The sequence below is a fragment of the Colobus angolensis genome, unplaced genomic scaffold (genome assembly GCF_000951035.1).
Source record: "Colobus angolensis palliatus isolate OR3802 unplaced genomic scaffold, Cang.pa_1.0 Scaffold311, whole genome shotgun sequence".
Classification (NCBI taxonomy): Eukaryota; Metazoa; Chordata; class Mammalia; order Primates; family Cercopithecidae; genus Colobus; species Colobus angolensis.
Genome location: NW_012116389.1, coordinates 1,492,038 through 1,507,675, shown reverse-complemented (window position 1 = coordinate 1,507,675; position 15,638 = coordinate 1,492,038). Strand labels below are relative to the sequence as shown.

Below are 15,638 nucleotides of genomic sequence, written 5' to 3'. Positions count from 1 at the left end.
GCCCATGCCTATGTCCTGAATGGTACTACCTAGATTTTCTTCTAGGGTTTTTATGGTATTAGGTCTAACACTTAAGTCTCTAATCCATCTTGAATCCTTTTTTCATCTGATGCATCAAGTTTGACTCTTTTATCTTGGGCTTCTTATCACTTGCACTTAGCATTTATCTGAATCATTAATTTTTCATTGAAATTTTGCCAGTTGTCCCAATAGTGTCTCCTTTTTCTTTTCTGTGCCAAGATCCTGTTCAGTAGCATGGATTGTATTTTCTTTTCTTTCTTTCTTTTTTTTTTGAGATAGAGTTTTGCTCTTGTTGCCCAGGCTGGAGTGCAGTGGTGTGATCTTGGCTCACTGCAACCTCTGCCTCCCGGGTTCAAGCAATTCTTGTGCCTCAGCCTCCCGAGTAGTTGGCATTACAGACACCTGCCACCACACCCGGCTAATTTTTGTATTATTAGTAGAGACGAGGCTTCACCATGATGGCCAGGCTGGTCTTGAACTCCTGACCTCAGGTGATCCACCCGCCTCAGCTTCCCAAAGTGCTGGGATTACAGGCGTGAGCCACTGCGCCCGGCTGTATTTTGTTTTCATAGCTCTTTAGTCTCCTCCAGTCTGACACAGTTCTTCAGTCTTTGTGTTTTTCACGTCATTTACAATTTTTAGAGTGCACAGCTTTTATTTTGTGGGGTGAGGCCCAGCCTGGGTCTGTCTGTGTTTCCTCATGAAACCTCCATAGCATCCATTGATGACTCTTAACTGTATCAGATACCTCTGTGGTGGTTGCTATGTGATGATTATCCTTTTGCATCATTCTCTTTACATCAGAGGTTGGCAAATATTTTCTATAAAGGATCAGATAATAAATATTTTGGATTTTGTATGTCATAGACAGTATCTGTTGCATATTCTTTTGGTTTTTTTTGCTTTCAGTAACCCTTTAAAAATATAAACACCTTTTTTTTGCATTGATCATTAGCTATGCAAATGATTTTGATAGTCATATATATAAGTTGGAATTTTATTTTGAGGAAGCACTTTCCCTTCTTCAACATGCATGTACATATTTATATCAGCATGGACTCGTGGATATAGATTTTATTCAATGGGTTGTAATGTGATACTATTACTGCTACTGCTTTTTGTTTGGGTGCTCTAATCATCCCAGATTTGGCCAATGAGATCCTTTCAAGATGACTTCTGTGTCCTTGGACTTATTTCTATCACTGAGCACTTCCTTAACTCCTGATACCACGTACCGTTCTGGGCTCCTTTTGTGCTCTTCCTGTGCCAGCCTTGGAATCAGTCATTTCTCCAAGAAATCCTGTTTTTCGAAATGAAGATCTGGGTGCTCTTTGTGTTCATTCCCTGGGGAGTGTCATTGTTGCTTCTCAGTATTCAAAGCTAGATAAAATATATGTACCCATGCATACACATTTATATTTTAAAAATGTCTGTCAATGTACACATTTGGAAAAAACCTCATGAATTTATATTTTAATTTGAATACCTCAGAATTCTTTCTAGTCTTCCCTCTTTCTTTTTTTTTTTCTCAAGACAGAGTCTTTCTCTGTTGCCCAGGCTAGAGTACAGTTGCGCAATCTCGGCTCACTGCCACCTCCGCCTCCTGGGTTCAAGTGATTCTCCTGACCCTGTTTCCTGAATAGCTGGGATTACAAGTGCGCGTCACTGCATCCAGCTAATTTTTTTGTAGTTTTAGTATAGAGGCCGTTTCACCATGTTGGCCAGGCTGGTCTCAAACTCCTGACCTCGTGATCTGCCCACCTTGGCCTCCCAAAGTGCTGGGATTACAGGCGTGAGCCACCACGCCTGGTCTAGTCTTCCCTCTTTCTGTGTTTGTAAATCTCTTCTCAGAGACAAACTGGGTTCTCATTATTCTCAGTATACTTACCGATTTGTTCATTCAGTTCATTTGTTCCCCTTAGTGTAGCCAATTCCCATTGACTCCACACTGGAGGCCTCCTTCATGTTACCCCACCCTCCCTTGCTGCTACCACTCTGCTTCCTTGGGCACTCCTCAGCTCAGCACGCTCTTTTCCCTTGTTGACTTCCTTTCTCAGACTGCCATATGGATACTGGGTGGGAAGATTAGGAAGGAGTATTAAGAAAGCAAAGGGCTAGAAGTCCTCTTTGATACTTTCCTTTCCCTTAAATTCTTCCACTTTATTGCTTACAACCAGCTGGTCAACCTGTCCTATGATTCTAACTCATCAGCATCTCTCAGATCTGCCCACATCTCTCTGCAGCTGTATGGCTACTTCCATAATCCAGGCCACTACCATCTCTCACCTGGAGTAGCTTTCTAAATGGTCTTCCAAAGTCCAGTTTTAGGCTCTACCAACTTGATTCTCCACACAAAATGAACTTCATAAAATCATATCTCCTCTTCTTACATGCTTAAACTTTTCAAAGCTTTCAATTTTTTGGAAGGGTTAATAATACTTTATTCATAGTACTAGGTAGAAGTTGAAAATTCATGACTGCTTTAAGGTAATATTAATGTTAAAAGTAGCACATTTGGCTTAGTAAATTAGTTACATTTATTTTACTATAATAGCATACATTTTAAACTCCTTGAAATCTAGGACTATGTTTTGTTTATCTCTTTCTGTTTGATACCAGGCCTGTTGATAGCAAGTTAAGATTTTTCTTGCAAAGATTAAGAGGGAGCATCCTGCCCTACAAGTGAGTAGAGGGCAGAGGTTAATAAGATTAAACTCCCCTCTTCACTGGGAGACAAACAGGAATTGGCCCTAAAATTCCTGCTAATAATAAAAGGCAGGTGGGGGAACAGCATGAGATCATTATACAGTTACTCTAACATCATAATCTTAAGAAAAAAAATTACACCTGCACGGTTAACAGATTTACATGAGGATTTATTAAAGACTCAGGATATAGGAACTGAGAATATGCATTTGGAAGATAATTCACACACATTCCTGGCAAGGAATGACAACTGCCTCCTCTCTGGGATGACTTACAGAGCCGAATCTCCTTCTTAAGGTGTTTTTCGCTATTTACCTATCAGGAGCATGTCCTGGAGGTTAATGGATACATTTGGTGATACAGGTCAGAATTCTTAACATGATCTTCAATATCTTGCATGATTTGGCCCTTGCCTACCTCTTTGGTTCCATCTCGTAACACTCATTCCCTCCCTCACTCTGTCTCCAAACTTACCTTCAGACGTTTCCTAGGATTTCCAAGCATTTTTCTGCCTCAGGACCTTTCCCCCTTGCTGTTTCCTTTGCTTGGATGTTCTCTGCTGGTTTTTACATCGCGAGTTCCTTATTTCAGATCTCAGCTTAAGTGTCACCTCCTCAATTATGACCTCCCTGACTCTGCTCTGTCCTCTCTAATGAACGCAGCTTTATTTATTTAATGTATTTATATACAGTGTTTTTTTTCTTTTTTTTTTTTGGAGACAGAATCTTGCTCTGTCACCCAGGCTGGAGTGCAGTGGTGTGATCTCAGCTTACTGCAACCTCTGCCTCCTGGATTCAAGCGATTCTCCTGGCTCAGCCTCCTGAGTAGCTCAGATTACAGATGTGCACCACCATGTTTGGCTGATTTTTGTATTTTTAGTAGAGACAGGGTTTCACCATGTTGGTCAGGGTGGTCTCAAACTCCTGGCCATGTGATCCACCCGCCTCTGCCTCCCAAAGTGCTGGAATTACAGGCGTGAGCCACCGCATCTGGCCTCATGCACAGTTTTTTTCATTAGTGTAAGTTCTAGGAAGACAAAAGTCCTGTTGTTCCTTTACTCGGCATGTGGTAGGTGCTCAGTAGATATCTGCTAATCAGATGAATGAATGAGCAGGTGGAGGATAGCAGATAGCATGGCTTAGTGCTGAGGGAGCAACCTGTACACGTTGTTCCACTTGTAACCATCTGGATTTCCTACCTGTCAGTGATTTTCTGACCTATTTCTCCTAACGATCTCTTGGCTCCATAGATTGTTCTACACCGGTGTGTTCTCTCCACACCAGCAACATTAACATTTCCTGGGAACTTGATAGAAGTGTTGTTTTTTGGGCCTAAACTCAAACTTACTGAACAAGAGTCCCCTGTGGGGAGAGGCCAGTAATCTCTATTTCAACATGCTTCCAGGTGATTTTGCCTGCTGATATTTAAGAACCACTGCCCTAGTCCTTGCAGCTCTTAAAATACACCAGTGTGGCTTAGAGTAAAATATAACTAACTTGTCCTTTCCACTCAGGAGTGGCAGCATTGGTAGCTATTGGTAGTTGGAAGGAGTGGACCTGACTTGGGGAATGTGTTGAATAGATAAAAGTGATTCTTAGACTTGTTGGGATTATAGGGAAAATCTCTATAGGGACCATAGTGAGAACCAGAGAAACCTGTAGAGTTAGATTGAGTACAGTGGCTCCTATGAGAGAGGTAGCTAAGGTAATCATAATTACTGAAGTGCTGAGATGAAAAGGTGTCAAAAAGTGAAGAAGTATGCAGGATAGTGGTTCTCACTGGGGTTGGAGGGGAGCTTTTCAAGCAACATTGACTACTTCCTCTTCTCTGTCCACCCCCTGCCCCTATTCTGATATATCTTAAGATCTCTCAGGGGTCAGATAAGAGTGTGTGTAGTTTGAAAAACCTCCCAGGGTAATTTCATATGACATCAAAAAATCATTTGAAATACCAAAAAGAAATGGTTCTTCAACGTTTTCTTCCTTGGCGATTCTGCTCATATGTTTCTAACAGATATGCAGCCTTCAATTTTGAGTGAGTCTGTTTCTTGGAAACTGCTTTTATTGGACAGACTAAGAAAATTCAAATTCTGGAGGTAACACTAAATGTTCTTTTTGAAGTAAATTTTGAAGTGAATTTTGAACTGGAACAATTTTTTCCAGTTTTAAAATATAATCTCAGACTCTTTTTTTTTTTTTGAGATGGAGTTTTACTGTTGTTGCCTAGGCTGGAGTGCAGTGGCATGATCTCGGCTCTTTGCAACTCCCACCTTCCGGTTTCAAGTAATTCTCCTGCCTCAGCCTCCCAAGTAACTGGGATTATAGGCACCCACCAGCAGGCCAGGCTAATTTTTATATTTTTAGTAGAGATGGGGTTTCACCTTGTTGGCCAGTCTGGCCTCGAACTCCTGACCTTGTGATCCGCCTGCCTCAGCCTCCCTGAGTTCTGGAATTGCAGGCATGAGCCTCTGTGCCCGACTAGACTCTATTTTAATAAGTAAATGTTTAAAAACCACATCACTGAAGATCAGATTTGATTTGATTTCTTTTTTTTTTGATTCAGAAAATACAAGTACTAGTGTGCTGGTAAGGCTCTGTGCATCTTCTCAGTTGCTCAGAAGCTTTCAACTGAGTTTGATATTTAGAAGCGAATTAAAGAGTATTTTCTGCATGAGCTTTTCAAAACGGAAAGTCTGTTAGGCTGTTGCACAGCATTCTGAAGAAGATCCATTCCAGTTGTCCAGAAGTAGTCTGGGAAAATCTTTTAGTAAGACATTTCTCCATCATAACTGGGTAGGGATTTTATATCAGTGGAAAGTCGGTTTTGCAGTGCCAGCTCCTCCAAGAATTGTTATAGTGCTAATGAGACATTGTTTTGCTGTGTTGAAGTCATTGCTGAGAGAATCCTAATTTGCTAGAAAAATTCTGATCTTTAGGGACATCACTTCAAATGATTTTTTTTAAAAAATACTTGGATTAGGAAAATAATTAAACAATACTGTTTTGATTTCATAAACAGAAATTTTAGATTCATTTTTAAAACTTTCACAATTTTTATTTTTTAATTAAAGAATGCTTTTTATACACACACACATACACACACCCCTACCTCTCAAAATTTTAAAATTATAACCAGATTTTTAGAAGTGAATTCATTTTTCTGTTGTGTTACATGAACACAGAGAAAAAAATAAAGTGAATTCATTTTTAATATTCCTTTTTTCAGATATTAGTACTATTAATACTTTTCTACCAAAACTCATGCAATTTGGAGATTAGATTTGAAGAACCCTAGTTTCGTATTTTCTAAACCATGATATCTAATTTACCCATCTGTAGCTTTTTTGAAAGAAAGAGGACACACTGAAAAGTTACTTGAAAAATGCCCAAAGCAGAGTTTAATTATTTGATTGAATGTCATTCTGATATGGATATCTCTAAATGAATAAAAATCCCTGGTATACGTTTGAAATGGAGTCAGTGATTATTAATTCTATAGGTGTTTATAGAATTTTATAGGTGTTTTGTATGATAGTTCCACAAGGAAAGGGACTTGTTTTTAGGGAGAAGTATATACTTCGTGCTCTACAAATGCTTATTTTTTCAGTGTATATATTTACTTGTTTATTTCAGAAATGGCAGCAAATGTATACATTATTAATTAAAAAATCTCCCATAAATGTTTATTTCAATACAAGTAAAAAAGTATCTAATATAGTCATTGGCATTGGAGTGCAACTTTAAATATTACTATAAAGTAATATGCATTTACTGGAAAAATTTGAATGATATAAATGTGAAAGATTGAAGGTTCTTTGTGGCCCCATTCCTACCTCCCACCTCTCAGTCCTGCCCTCAAGAGGAAACATCTGGAAAAAAGTCCTTCTAGATTTTCCTTGACATGAGTTATATTTACCTTTTCCTTTCTGGCTATAATAAAGTCATCTTGGCATTTTCGTAAAGATTGGAGCTGGGTGCGGTGGCTCACACCTGTAATCCCAGTACTTTGGGAGGCTGAGGTGGGCAGATCATCTGAGGTCAGGAGTTTGAGACCAGCCTGGCCAACATGGTGAAACCTCGTCTCTACTAAAAATAACACAATTAGGCCGGGCGCAGTGGCTCACGCCTCTGATCCCAGCACTTTGAGAGGCCAAGGCGGGCAGATCATCTGAGGTCAGGAGATTGAGACCATCCTGGCTAACACGGTGAAACCCCATCTGTACTGAATGACGTTTAAAGGAAATTTATTCTTGGAGAGAAAAGGGTTTTTAATTTTTTTCTAAGATGATTAAGAAAATGGAAATAGTTTTCAAAGTCTTTTATCTTTTTTATATCTCCCTCCCTCCTGTCGCTCCTTTTGACATCATTATTTCTGTTTGTTTTATATTTGATCTTTTTGTTATTAATCAAGGTTATAAATCTGTTTAAAATATAAATCAGGGAGAGGGAGCTTATATGATATTATAATGAGTGTTTTTATAAAACTATTCCTAGCTTAAGCTTATTTCTCTCTTTGGAGTCTTTCATGTACACACAGAATACCATCATGTCTTTCTTTTCCTTAAAACCTTTCAAGGCCTTCCCTTTCCTTATGGCATAAGTTTTTAAGTTCCTAACTTTGTTGACCAACTCTGGCTCTAGCCTGCTTTTCTAGATAGATCATAAGGTTTTCTTCTTTCCTACTGTGTACTTCTTTTTCTACACCTGATAAATGTTCTAATTGCATCAGATAGCTTACATCTTTATGTCTCCATGTGAATACTTGTTCTGTTCTCTCAAGCTTGAATTTTTTTAAACTCACTTGTTCACCTATTTCCCATCTACCCTTCAAAAACTGGCTCAGCGTAATCTTCTTTATATACCCTTTGTTGACTTTTTCTTCCTTTCCAAGCACGATTAATTGAGCCCACTTCTATTCCAACACTTAATACTTTCTGTTAGCTGATTTTAAGTTTCATGTCTAATAGTCTGAGAGCAATTTAGGAACAGTCTGGGGTCTGATTACATCGGTTTAATTCCCTGCTTTGCTACTTACTAGCTATATGCCTCTCAGCAAGTTACTTAACTACTGTATGCTTTAGTTTTATCATCTATAAAATGAAGATAATAATACTGCCTTTCTCATATTTGTTAGAAGAATTAAATGAAATAATCTTCAGATATTTACAGATAGTGTTCCTCACATTATAAACAATAAATGCCAGATATTCACTTTTACAACTGTTTTTCAGCACTTAGTTCATTATCTGAAGGTATTTGATAATGTGTTTTATTTATTAAAGAGAAATTTTTCTATATAGGATTATGGATTTATCAATTTAATGGTTATTGCTACAGTAGTCTCTAGTGTTTTAAAACAACTTTAGCTTTTATTAGCAGCCAGATTGTTTTATTTTTCAGTTTGTTGAAAATTTCCAACTTTCTTGTGCCAAAATAGGTAATAGAAGAGCCAAGTAAGTACCTTCTATTCCTTGACACAGAAGCCTGTGTTACCTTTCAGGAGAATGATTGATGCGCTTAGAGTTGCCTGACAGATCTGTTCTCTTGTCTTTGTAGGCCTTGTGTAGAATCACTCGCCATTCTCCTACTGCCTTCCAGAATGTTATTGAAAAGGTGGGACTGAACTCAGTAATAAACTCCCTGGCCTCTGCCATCTGCAAAGTTCAGCAGTACATGTTGACCTTATTCACTGCCATGTTGTCCTGTGGGATTCATCTGCAAAGACTAATACAAGAAAAGGTTTGACTTAGGTTTCACCTGTTACTCTACATTAAGAATTGTTGTTTTCTTCTGCAATTTTAGTGGTTCTGCAAGTAATGTCGTATTTGTAGAATTCATTTTTCATCCCAAGAGGCCTTTTTGAACTTTGCCAAACCTTTGTACCACAGAGTGTTCATCTGAACATGTTATAAGAGCCTTTTAGTGATTAAAATAGAAGTTCTTTAAATGGCTTCTGCCTGCTTGTCCCATTTTGGTAATGTTAAACTAGAAAATGTCTCAGTGCTTCCTATATGCTGGCATTTCTTATGCCTCACCAACTCCAACTTCCATCTCTTTCTCCCATATCCTTTGCCTTTTTTAGGGGGAGGACTCCCTTTATATTTTTCTGCTTACGCTGTCGTATTTTTATTCCTTTCCTTGTAATACCCTGCCAGTCAAAATTATAGAGCCCCCATTCTGTTTTTAACCTATCCTCTTCTAGTCCTTTATATGTCTTTATTATATATACAGTAGAGTTTGTAAGTATTAAATTTGTATCCCAGAACTTTATAGTGATAAACAGGTCTCTCTAGTAGCCTTTCTCGAAGTGTCTTCTCTAGCCCCTTGCTAAACAGTGATCCCTGGACCAGCAGCGTTGACATCACCTAGCAGCATTTGGAAATGCAGACTCTTAGGCCCCATGCAGACCTGCTGAATCAGAATCTACATTTTAGTGAGATCTCTAGGTGATTTGTTTGAACTTTATGGTTTGAGAAGTTCTGCCTGAGAATATTAGTGTTTGATGATGTGTTAACAGGTAAAAATTAAAGTAGGTCTGGCTATCTATAAATTTGGAAAGCAATGAGTCTAACTTAGAAATATTTTCAGTTGTACAATTTTTCCCAGTTTTTAATATGCTAATGTATATTGTGGTTGTGAATTCTCATAAGGAGAATGTAGTGTGCAGCATTATTTCAACCAGTCATTCTTTTTCTCTTTTTTTTTGAGATGGAGTCTCGCTCTGTTGCCCAGGCTGGAGTGCAGTGGCACAATCTCGGCTCACTGCAAGCTCTGCCTCCTGGGTTCACGCCATTCTCCTACCTCAGCCTCTCGAGTAGCTGGGACTACAGACACCCGCCACCATGCCTGGCTAATTTTTTGTTTTTGTGTATTTAGTAGAGATGGGGTTTCACCGTGTTAGCCAGGATGGTCTTGATCTCCTGACCTTGTGATCAGCCCGCCTTGGCCTCCCAAAGTGCTGGGATTACAGGTCTTTTTTTCTATAAGAGGTAGAGTAGTGTACCTTTCAATTCAGAGTTTTGCAAAACATGGTGAAGGTAACGCTGCTTAGAAGTGTGGAATGGAACCACTTAAATACACTGTTTACTATGGTTCTTCTGCTTTAAATGAAAGAAATTAAATTTTGTTTTTTATGATAAAATTTCAGTAACTATTATGAATAACCCTCAGATTTACATAGTAAACTTGATCTGTGGAAGTCCCAATAGAGGTAAACCACTTCTTGTCTTTAATTATTCTGATTTAGATTCTGCTAAGAAATTTGTGCCTCAGAGAAAGTATTTTTTTCTAACAAATCTATGTGTCTAGTTTTTGCTATTAAATTTTCACTCATTAAATGTTCTTATCATTATATTAGAAAAAGTAATACTTGAATAATTTTACCATGTAATCCATGGTTAGAAAGGCTGAGAGTTTTAGAAGAATTTGTGTGTGTGTGTGTGTGTGTGTGTTTTACCCTCAGCACAGGCATGGATTGATTGAGTTTCAAATATACTATTTCACAAAAGCAGTAAAATAGGTTGTATGTTAATATAATTTTAATTGTTTATCATATATAACTACTATTCCACATGTCTTAAGGAAATGAGCAATTGCATGGAATGATAAGCAGTCTTTTACTTTTGATTAGTATTGGTACATTAAAAAAAGTTTTTATTGTGGTAGATAACACATAACAGAATTTATCATTTTAACCATGTTTAAGTGTACAGTTCAGTAGTGTTAAATATATTCACATCGTTGTGAAACAGAGCTCCAGAACCTTTTTATCCTGCAAAACTGAAACTCTATACACATGAAATATTTTGAGTGGTGGTGGATTTTATTTTAGAGTTCCCTCTGACACTGAATTGGCAGGGGGAATAAGGGTGCTACACTGATGTTGCTGGGTTGGGATGGAAGCACAGATCCCCAGTGGACTGCTTTTGTCACCTCAGGAGGTAGAAGAGCTCCTCATTACTGCTGGGTGAGAGTGCGAGGCCAGGCTTTCCACCAGGACTCCTCTGATGCTACCCCTGGCTGCTGAGGGGAAGGATCCTCATTATTGCCTCCACTGATACTGGTGGAGTGGAACGGATGCCTCATCACTGGGGAAACATTGTGTAGCGTGATGGAAGACTCTCTATCGTTTGGTTGGGATGAAAGCCCCAGCTCCTTGCTTGGTCTTTTGTGACACCACTCTGGCAGGGGATAATGTTGGGGCACCTTGCCATGGTCACATGAGATTGGAAGTCTAGGCTCCCTACTTGCTCTTTGCTGGTGTGGTTTTTCCATGGTGCTTGGCTGAAGTAGAGTAGCTATTTTCTAAAAATTTTCTGTCTTGCCAGGCTGCCCCTCTCTTGGTCCTTTGGTTTGAGAGAGCTGTTTTTTCTTGTATGTTTGCGTATGTATACCTGTTGGTGTTTCTAGGCTCTTGGATTTTTCAACACCCAATCAGGGATATAAGAAGCAAAAAGACAATTCAATGAATGCATTGCTGTATTGATCCTCAGGTTTCAAGGTCCCTAGGTGGTCTTCTGCCTTCTTTCCATGTATCTGTCATATTTGTTTTCTACATACTGTCCAGGGTTTTTGGCTGTACTTAGTGGTAGGAATAGGGAGAAGTGCATCTTCTCTCTCGTCTTGTAGTTTTTTAAATGTATCTGTGACACCCTCAAAAATGTACAATGAATTTTTATTTAGAATGCAAGGTTCTATTTTAATAAAAAGATTAACAAAATTTTTAAAAATTACAATTTATTGAACATTTGCTTTTTTTTTTCTTTTTTTTTTTTTGAGACAGGATCTCACTCTGGCTGTCCAGACTGGAGTACAGTGATGTGATCTTGGCTCACTGTAGCCTTGGCCTTCTGGACTCAGGTGACCACCTCAGCCTCCCGAGCAGCTGGGATTACAGGCATACACCACCACATCTGGCTAATTTTTGTATTTTTTTATAGAGATGGGGTCTTACTATGTTGCCCAGGCTGGTCTTGAACTCCTGGATTCAAGCGATCCCCTGTCTCAGCCTCCCAAGGTGCTGGGATTACAGGTGTGAGCCACCATGCCTGGCCCTGAACATTTGCTTTGGGCCAAATGATTTTCAACTCTGGGTCTTTCACAGATGAGACAGTGTGTTGAGTAATTTTGTCAAGTTCTTGGAATGTATAAGTGCTAGATGTAAGTGCTTATGCCCTAACAGGAGGGGCTGATAATAAACAAGAAAACACAGTAATTTGGGATGGTTTTAGTGCCCCGAAGAACATAGAACAGGGTATGTGATAGAGTGACTGTTAGGGGCAGTGTCCAGGTAGAGTGGAGCCAGACATTATTAGCCTAGGTTGGGATGGAGAACAGTCAGGGGAGACCTCTCTGAGAAGGTGCATTCTGGCCTTGGATGATAAGAAAGAGCTTGGAATGTGAAGATCTAGGGGCAGAACTTTGTGATTCAGCCTTCATGAAGTGTGAGAGATCTTAGGGAGATGTGGGAAGAGAAAGAAGGTCAGCAAGGTTGGAGCACAGCCAGCAGGGAGGAAGGGACACGGAAGAATCTGGACAGCTGGAAGAAGACCCAGCTCAGGTAGGGTCATGATATTGGCCTTCCTAAGGGGTTTTAGCACAATGATCATTGTCTTCTTGTTACTTAAAGAAAAGTGAGTGTCTTTGTCTATACATGTCTATACATGTGTGTTTGAGGTGCAGATTTACCAGCCTTATTATTGATAGGTTAGAATGAGTGCAAGAGGGAGAGACCCAGGAGCAAATACAAAGTTGCTTCCTGTTGAACAGGGAGAAGGAATTCTATGTGTTGTTTTTTAGCGGGATTGATGCTCATATGTTATGGTCTTTTACAATGGAAACCCAGCCTCCAAAAGAGTTCATTCCCTTCCTTTTAAATAAAAGAAATTACTGTTTGCTACAGAAAACTTAGAAGACTCTAAAGAAGAAAACAAAATCAGCTGGAATCTCACTACCCAGACATAATTATTGTTAACATGTTGGTTTATCTCTTTTTAGTTTTCTGTCTGTGTCTATGCATTTTATGCACACATTACCAAGTTAAAATAAAATTGTATTGATTTTTCTTGCTATTTTCATGGGTGTTTTACTGTGTCATTAAATATGCCTCAGGGACATTAAAAAAACTTGTTATATGATTTATTTTGTGATGCACCAATAATTTAACTCTTCCTCCACTATTGAACTGTTTGGCTCCTGTCTTTTGGTTGCTACTCATCATGATATGATGAACACCCTGTTATCTACATCTTTGTGTTCACCTCTAATAGATGACCTCAAGTGTTATATACATTTGTAAGGCGCTGCATTAATGTTGCTAGATTGTTCTCTGGAAAAGTAGATTATGTGGGTACCATTTACTTGTAATTTAGCCAGCAATCGTTTAAGCCACATGCTGTATTTTCTTTCTTTTCTTTTTTTTTTTTTTTTGAGACGGAGTCTGGCTCTGTCGCCCGGGCTGGAGTGCAGTGGCCGGATCTCAGCTCACTGCAAGCTCCGCCCCCCGGGCTCCCGCCATTCTCCTGCCCCAGCCTCCCGAGTAGCTGGGACCACAGGCGTCCCATGCTGTATTTTCTTATAATAAAACCTAGAGTTTAACATTATTTAATTATCAGTATACTTCATGTTTTCATAGTTATTTGTAGTTCATAATTAATCTCTCATTCTCCATTTGAAATTTGTAACTGTAGCCAGGTTTTCATCTTAAACTAACTAGGTGGTAGAGTCTATTCTCTTCTGAATCATACACATTTTCTTGAGTGGATATTTATGTATTGAAGGAACTTGTTCAGTTCACACTGTCATCTGCGTTAGCTACTTGGGTGTCAGTATCCTTAGATAGTTATTATTCAGCAGCTATTTGGATGAGTAGCCATTTGCATCATGAGCGCTTGATTTATTTTGTGTCATCATCTTTAAAATGATTTGCTTGCCCATAGATGTGCTTAATAGAAGAAGATTCCTTTATCCAAAACACATGTTAGTTCCATACACTGTGATGTAAAAAGTGAACAGTCATAACCAGAATGAGAGGGGACTTTTGATTAAAAATCAAAGTGACAAACCACCTTTTTCCATTTTTTCCCCTAAACACTTAATAGGAAACTTTTTTTTTTTTTTTTTGATGGAGTTTCGCTTGATTTCCAGGCTGGAGTGCAATGGAGCAATCTTGGCTCATCGCAACTTCCGCCTCCCAGGTTCAAGCAATTCTCCTGCCTCAGACTCCTGAGTCACTGGGATTACAGGCATGTACCACCATGCCCAGCTAATTTTGTGTTTTTAGTAGAGATGGGATTTCTCTATGTTGGTCAGGCTGGTCTCGAACTCCCAACCTCAGATGATCTACCTGCCTCGGCCTCCCAAAGTGCTGGGATTATAGGCGTGAGCCACCGTGCCTGGCCAATAGGAAACTTTTTGAGCTATTGGCAGATGGTACTTTATATATGATTCTTGAATCACTGCTAGATGTAGGGAATTGATTACCTTTTTATAATTGAGATGCTTGAATGACTGACCAGGAAGCTTCTGGAAGACCTGATCAAGTAGAAGAAAAAACCTTGTAGGTTAGGTATGAGTTTATTTACTAATCCTTGTACTCCAAACTCTTTTATTTTTCTAGTTTACTTTGTAGTCATTTTTCTGGTACTTCCAAGCTGTTAATGTTTCCTGCAAATATTTCATTTTCAAGGCCGGAGGAGTTTGAGGGTTCATGGTTGTTTCCTGATGTTTATTGGGGAGAAATATGTTGGATGAGCTCATTACAATTTTCTATAATTATAATATCTAAAAACTTAAAGTAGTCAATGCTAATGTACTTTAATTGTTATCAGACTGTATAGTGACAAATTTTAGGATTCGTATGAGTAGTATAGAAATTCAAGCTGGGCACAGTGGTATGCACCTGTAGCCCCAGTTACTTGGGAGACTGTGACTGGAGGATTGCATGAACCTAGGAGTTCAAGGCCTGCCTGGACAACATGGTGAGACCCCATCTCTCTCTCTCCCTCTCTCTTTTTTTTTTGATACAGTCTTGGTCTGTTGCCTAGGCTGGAGTGCAGTGGCATGATCTCGGCTCACTGCAACCTCCGCCTCCTGGTTCAAGCAATTCTCATGTCTCAGCCTCCCAAGCAGCTGGGGTTATAGGCATGAGCCACTGCATCTGGCTAATTTTTGTATTTTTAATAGAGACAGAGTTTTGCCATGTTGGCCAGACTGGTCTTGAACTCCTGGCCCCAAGCAGTGTGCCCTCCTCAGCCTCCCAAAGTGCTGGCATTACAGGTGTGAGCCACTGCTCCTGGCTAAGACTCCATCTCTATTTAAATAAAAAAAGAAAATTCAGAATATGTGGAATACAGAACACCAAAGTCCAAAGTTAAACATTTATCTCTCTGAGGTAATTGCTGTAAAAAATTTGATATATATCCTTTCAAGTTCATACTTGCTATGCATATATATACATATACACATGTATACGTTATACGTTGACATATTTCCCACTTCCCTGCTGTCATGCTATTAGAGTCTTTTTTTTTTGTAGAAATTGGACCAACTCTATGTTCTTTGCTGGCACATATTTCTCCTATTCAGTGATGTGTTACAAATGTGTGTTTAAGCCAATTTATGCAACTATTCAATATCATTTTAAGAGGTTACGATATACAATCATATGAAGATATTACAATTTATTCCAACAGTTCCCTTTTGTACATTTAATAATTTCCATTGATTTGCCAGGGAGAACATTCTCATGGCTAAATCCTTTTGTATGGACATCCTTAATTATTCCCTTAAGAAAACTTTTGAATAAAGTTGCTGGATTAGCCTCATTTCTTAAAAAGTTTTTTTTTTTTTTGAGATGGAGTCTTGCTCTGTCGCCCAGTGTGGAGTGCAGTGGTGCAATCTCGGCTCACTGCA

The 15,638-nt window shown here is 39.0% G+C and overlaps 1 protein-coding gene across 1 annotated transcript in view; it reads left to right on the top strand.

Moving 5' to 3' along the window:
* ULK4 (unc-51 like kinase 4) overlaps window positions 1–15,638 on the top strand; it is a 728,320-nt gene that overhangs the window by 151,239 nt on the left and 561,443 nt on the right. Inside the window, exon 21 of the mRNA XM_011950984.1 lies at window positions 8,283–8,465. Within this exon, the coding sequence (XP_011806374.1) occupies window positions 8,283–8,465 (183 nt within the window). The remainder of the gene's footprint in view (window positions 1–8,282; window positions 8,466–15,638) is intronic.